Raw genomic sequence first — 6530 nt, 5'->3', positions numbered from 1 at the left:
ACTGCATATAAGCAGTACCACTCACTCGGAGGGTAATAATATAAGAAAAAATAAAACAAACGGGATAAAAAGGAAGAAAAAAAAAAAAAAAAAAAGAAAAAAGGTGAAGAGCCATTCGCTAGCCAGGTGGAACGCACAAAACGATGCAAACAAAAAGAAGGCGATCGGCTAGGTTCCGTTATTGGCCAGGGCCAGCAGGACCGCGCGCGTCCAACAGTGGAAAAAGAAAAAAATAAACATTCAACGAAGAGAAACGCGCCAATTGCGTAATCTAGTCCAACTGTTCCTAACTACTATCCGACTATAGTATCTGGCCCCATTAAAGAAAAGAGTAATGGATATGCCCATTGTTTTTCGTTCCTTATCTTATCTCGTCTTCTCGTTCAAATCGTCCGCTTCTTTTTTTTTTTATTTTGTTTTGTCAGTATAAATCACGTTCACGAACCGCAAACGAACCCGATCCGTTAAAAATAAAAAAAAAAAAAAAGAGAAAAAAAAATAATACCAAGAAAATTACAAGAAAGAAATTAAAGGGAACGCAACACATTTTGATTGTGATGTTATTTTCTCAGTAATTTTCTCTTCGTCCAAGAGTGGCAAGGTTTTCTTGACGGACAAGGGGAGCGGTCGCGGAATTTGGGTAAACAGAGCGCAGAGAAACGAGAGAAACTTCATCGGCTTCTTAAAGAGAAGGAACACACATTTGGCGATGCGCGCATGATTACCATCCATCAATAAACGTTATCAGTTGTCACTTCAAGATTACGGTTAAAGTTAGAAATCACGAAACAAGTTCCCAACGAGATGACCAACGTGTCCTCGTCGCTGTGTGGCATTTGTCGAAATCCTTGCCCCACACCGTGACTCCATTGTCACCACACGTTGCTCCTCTTTTCTCACACGCGTTATTACTGCAATCGACAATCGAATGTCGAATCGAATAACCAAAATCATCGATCGCAAATGGAAGCCGCACGCGATCACGCTCGCTAACTTTGTACAGGACGGGGGAGAAGTTCCCACAGCAGAAACATTGGTGACTTTCCTTTCTTTTTTTTTTTTCTTTGTCCGATTACGGTCACATCACGACGTAATAATACAACAAGTTAGGCTTTTGCTGCGCGTCGCGTCACATGGTTAAGCTGCAAAGACGCGGGAATCGGCGAATCTGATCTGCACTCGAGTGGAAAGATTTATTGGTACGACTCCCTTCTACACTATTGTTCTCTTTTCTGCCGGTAGACACATGGATGTAGTATTTAAAAAATAAAATAAAACTACAAAAAAAAAATATGCTGCGGTAAGACCATGTGAAAACATCGCCACGGTGGGAAAACGAAGAAAGGAAAAAGAAAAAAAAAAAAGTATCGGTTACTTCACATTTCATCCTGCTCAGCCCGTATCGCACGTGATAGGGAGATCACTGAAACTTTTGTGTTATTATTGTGGTTCTGCTTGGCGATTTTTTCAAGGGGAAAAAAATAAAAGAATTGCGCATCTTCCAGTAAAACTATCTGTCACTCTATGGGTGGTCTGTTTACATCGGTTGTTCACCTGGCAACAGTGTGTCTGTATGTGTGTGTGTGGGCTTAGACAAATGGATGTGCAAGAAAAAACCTAAACAAAGCCTTTATTGACCTCCGTGTCACTTTAAAAATGATTGGAATTGGGGAATTAGGATTAAATTTGAATTCCCTCAACGATTCCCTTGCTTCGAGCATGACCGTTAGGGATATGTACTCCAACAGTAATCTGAATTCGGCCAGTAGTCTTTCTTGGGCTGACGACGTAAGTTTGGTGACAACAGGGCCATGCTACCCTGTAACTTTACCTAACGACTTGACGCGTAATCGACTTTGGACTTTTTTTTTTTCGCGCAGGAAGTAGAGAACTATGCTACAATGAAAGTGCAGCACTACCTTGACAAGTTGGAAGACTTCCTCCACACAGGCGATCCACCTAGTGAAAGATGTTTCAACCAGTCTGAAGCTGAACAATGGAAGAGTTTAGTCGATCATTTCAAGTAATGAACAACTTGCCATTTCTTTACTTCCAACATGATCTGCTACTTGAATCTTGTGAACAGATTGCACAACGTACTGAAGGAATCTCAGAGGAGAGTCAATGAAGACCAATTGAGAATGAATCCGATAAAAAAAGGATTGGAAATACATGGCCACAGGTATGAAAAGAATAAGAAAAACTGAAACTTGTTATCAATCTTCTTTCAAACAATAACAGGTTCATCAATCTACCATCAGACAACAAGTACGCAATAAGCAACACAACAATGGGGTACACCCATTTTCAGACGCCAAGAGTCAGAAGTGCCTATCCTGTCAAGAGAGAAGCACATCCAATCAGGATAAGAAGTGCCCACCCCATTAAATCCCCATCACTGCCGGCCATAGGATTGCGTCCCAGCACCAGATCTGGCAATGCCAACGAACGTTCCTACCGTTCGAGAAGTCCGTCAAAAAACCTCGATTACATGAAAATCCTTGATGACACGGCCCGTCTTTCCATCCACAAAAACATGATCTTGACACCTGACGAGGTTCCATCCTTTAGCAACAAGTCCGTGTCGCCAGGTAAAGGCTACACTCCGTTAAAACGGGTCAAAATGCAGCCTTCCGCACTGCCCAGATTTGCAGAAAACGGTCCACAGACCACCAATTTGCCACCACTGGCTGAAGCCAAAAACTCGCATTACCTCAGGAACAAAGCCAAATCAAGAACGAATCCTGTCGTTTCAATGACAAATCCCAAATCAGCCGGTGGCAACGTGAAATCTCTGAATGGCGAGATTGGTTACCAGACGGTTGGCAGAAAGCCAACCAGTGCCGCCCAACAGAATCGGAATACGGTGACGCAAACAAAACCCGGCCCACACCAACACTACCGCCAAACTTGTAACATTCCTGCATCAACTTATCGCGCCGGAAACAGCATCGAATTAGTCGGAACAAGTCTGTCGCTATTCGATCCCATCGCCCGGTCAGTTCGGCCCATTTCCATACCCAAATTGCGTACCACTTTCTGAACAAACCCTTCTCACGTTTGGCGTACCTAACACGATTCCTAAACGATCTCACCATCCGTCCTAGTCTTGCTTGATGGCCACGGCAAGGTCAGTGTGCGTCCTTTTTGTCTGTGCCCAGATCCTTACATTTACGATTGGCTTTTACTGTTCAATTTCTCCAATCCCCCCCCCCCCCTTTCCCAATACGCCGGTCGGGCGTGTCTATCAACGTTGTACAATGTGACGATGAATAAATTGTAATCTGTCTGCGGTGAAAAAGCAAGATACATCCATTTTCGAAAAGAACCGAAATAGCGAGCGCGTGGATCACACATAGATGGGCTAATTATACGACGGCAGGATAGGACGCTGGGCAGCAGTTTGACGACGAACGTCGTTCGAGTTGCTCGTTTCTAATTCGCTGTGACCTAACATTCTCTACAGTTAACCGGCGAAGAGAGAGAGAGAGAGAGAGAGAGAGAAAAATTGCTTTTCGTCGTGACGCAAAAAAAAAAAAATGGATTGTTGTGAAAGTTTACATTGTTGGACTATCTTTTTACAGAACATCGATCTTTTAACGAGGGTATGGGGTGTGTTCACTTCAATAGGTAAACGCAACACATGAGCTCCTTGTTATCTCGTCTTTCATTTACAAAATTTAAACCAAAGTAACAAATTGCGAACGTGCAGCGATCTAGTACACCTTTCTTTGTTCTCTTTCCCCCCCCCCCCCCTTTCTGATACTTGGGAAACGCGAGAAGAACATACAAAAGTGTTACGGCATTGTGGGCGAAAAAACGTGATCAGCTTCGAATTGGGCATATGGCCAAAAGAGTTGGGCCTTTTTCCGTTCATTTTGGGATCTCATTTGGGTTTCCTAAACAGCCAACAGTTCTGAAAATAGACACGAAAGCTTAACAAGAAAGAAAAATTTGGGGGTACGACGGGCAAGTGACAGGGACGATGAGTTAGAGCCAATCCGATGTAGTTTCGCTTTTCTACTAGTTTGAATTTGAAAAAAGAAAAGTTGTGCTTTTCCCCCCTCCATTTTAATAACCGCTTGTTTTCTTTTCTGTACCACGTCACGTGACACCAGTCCTGCTTGGCGTCGGCGTGGATCTTTCCTTCCTACACCAACTGGCAGGCGGATTCGCCATGTAAGCAATACAAATAGCCATAATTTACTTTTTATTTACATCCCCTATCGAAAATCGATTAAGATCTGGCCACTCAAAAAAAAAAAAAAAAAAAAAAAAAAGAAAGTTGAAACTGAAAAATCGCCGTGTGTGTTACGTCTCCTATTTCGCTGCGCCGCATAAATTCAAATCGTTTAATATGCTAGGAACATTGTAGAGACCGTGAATGAATTGTTAATTTATGCCGCAGAGCAGCTGCTTTGATCACCTTCTTCCTAGAGACGACGTGGGCTGTGACTATTCTCCTTCAAGTGTGCCTCAGGTAATTTCAGCGTTTTTAAAAAGTTTAAAAAGAAAAAAACAAAACAAACAGCGCTCGACGGCTCACTAATTGGACAAAGAAAGAATTAAAAAAACTGAAAGAATGACAAATATGATGTTAGGTACGAACACCATGTCATTTACAACTGCTGGGACGCTGTCCTGTGGTTTGATCATTGGAAGCGAACTGTCATCTACACAATTTTGGCCACCCTACTCTTTGCACAACCCCACCGAGCTTGGTTTACCACTGTGGGAGGCCTAATGTTAATCGCATTAGGACTCTTGCACGCTGTCAGATGGTATTGCAAGCTTAAATCCCGCCCCATGTCTCTGCTCGAGCAACAGGAAAATGGGTAGGATGACCGTTTTAGACTAAAAATCTGGAGTCGAAACGATTTACGTGTTTTTGAAAGCAGTTTGGATGACGACGTCGAGATCGATCTCTCTCTCCCCGAGCCCGTCCAACAAATGGGCAATTATTCAAGCTCAGCTGCAACAGTGCAGCCACCTCAGACTCACAGCCTCGGTGATACTATGGAGAATGAACTTTTACAGGTCGTCGCATGATGAACCAAATTACAACATAACAGAAGACGGCGTTCATGAAAAGTGGTCAACAGAAAGGCAAAACAAGATTTGAACAGGTCTCATCACTAGCACGTCGAACACCACATTCTGTGCTAGAGAATAATAATTTAATGCAAAATTCAAATGGAGTTTCTAATTTTGTAACTGCAGTTTCGTAATTTACTTAAATGGTTTACGACACGACAGAACTAATGACGAATAATGGGAGGGATGTTCGTACGTAATCGTTTGGCGGCAAAGAAGTTTTACGTACATTGAACTGGAAGTTGTTCATGGAAATTGAAAAACAGAGAGTTGTCACCTTTTTTTAAACGTAATTCCGTAATGTAATTACGTAATGTACAAAAAACGAACTGAACACATTTTAGTTTAGTATTGTAGCAAAAAGATGCAAAAGCATTCAAAAAAGAGGCTTCATCAAATGTTTTGACTGCGAAAAGGACTGGACCATGAAACAGTGGTTCAGTACCTTTTATCACCAACGTGCATGACACATGTCAAACATTGGTATTTCAAAAGTATTTTTCAATAGGCTTAGAAGCTAGATTCAATATGGTAACACGTTGAGTGTAACATGTGAAACACACCTGCAGTAGAGCTGAGACAGCCATATAGCATAACCAGAAAGTCAAGTTGCCTGAACAAAAATATCTAAAAAGTGATGCAAACAAAGATGATGTGTTACATTTACAAGAATTTTCACCCAAGACAAGCCTATTCTCTATGCAAAATGACCCAATGTAAAAAGGAAATTTCGAGCCACGTTTTAGCTTGAGGTGGGTTGGCGCCTGAAAACGACAAACTCATGCGAACAAGTCTGCCCTAAGCGAGAATTGTAAATATTTCAGTAGTAATACACTTACATTATGAAGTTCCTCGATGATTGGGTTGTCGGGAGATCCTGTAGCAGTTCTTAATTGTCAACTTTTGCCAGATACACTTCCATGATCTGTACTTCGTAGTCTCTAGTCGAATGGCGCCCATTTGAAAGTCCTACCTCCATCCATGCCTAATCCTGATAGTGCCCTATCATACCACAAGAGGGATTCTACTGATTCAACTCAAGTTTTCTCAGTTTCCCAACTAGAAATTAGATACAAAAAAGAAAAAAAAACATTCAAAAAAATTATGTACATAATTAATTAAAAACAATTAGAGCAATTAAAATCGAGAAAGCAAAATGAGATTCGAAACCGCGGGTATCAATACTATTCGGTGTTTCTGACTTATAAGGTATTACAGACTGAAGTCATCACAAGCCAATGAATTCCACTACCAAAAGAGACTTTTAAAAATATGTATGCAAACAGCGTAATATCGAGTTACGAATGAGTAGTTTTCGACCCTGAACATTACCATAATATGTGTGACAAAAGCCTGACGATGCAAGTTGCAATCAGGTTAACATGTTTCGCCAAACTGGAACGTAACTTGGTGCCCATTAGAAATACATCAAACAA

General features: G+C 41.6%; 1 protein-coding gene across 3 annotated transcripts; it reads left to right on the top strand.

Annotated features, from left to right (window-relative positions):
* Positions 1-1549: 1549 nt before the first annotated feature.
* LOC130701163 (uncharacterized) lies at positions 1550-5112 on the top strand. Of its 3 annotated transcripts, none has more exons than XM_059497129.1 (8): positions 1550-1788; positions 1881-2023; positions 2087-2182; positions 2242-3630; positions 4119-4179; positions 4414-4480; positions 4602-4835; positions 4899-5112. In XM_059497129.1, exons 1-4 carry the CDS (start codon positions 1657-1659, stop codon positions 3041-3043), a joined length of 1173 nt encoding a protein of 390 aa, XP_059353112.1. In that variant the 5' UTR covers positions 1550-1656; the 3' UTR covers positions 3044-3630; positions 4119-4179; positions 4414-4480; positions 4602-4835; positions 4899-5112. The 3 variants fall into 3 exon arrangements, with proteins under 3 accessions (XP_059353112.1, XP_057379124.2, XP_057379123.2); XM_057523141.2 differs by having other exon boundaries at positions 4409-4480; XM_057523140.2 differs by having other exon boundaries at positions 4409-4480; positions 4896-5112.
* The last annotated feature ends 1418 nt before the right edge of the window (positions 5113-6530 follow it).

The sequence above is a fragment of the Daphnia carinata genome, chromosome 10, assembly GCF_022539665.2.
Source record: "Daphnia carinata strain CSIRO-1 chromosome 10, CSIRO_AGI_Dcar_HiC_V3, whole genome shotgun sequence".
In the NCBI taxonomy this organism is placed as follows: Eukaryota; Metazoa; Arthropoda; class Branchiopoda; order Diplostraca; family Daphniidae; genus Daphnia; species Daphnia carinata.
This window is presented reverse-complemented; position numbering and strand designations above follow the sequence as displayed.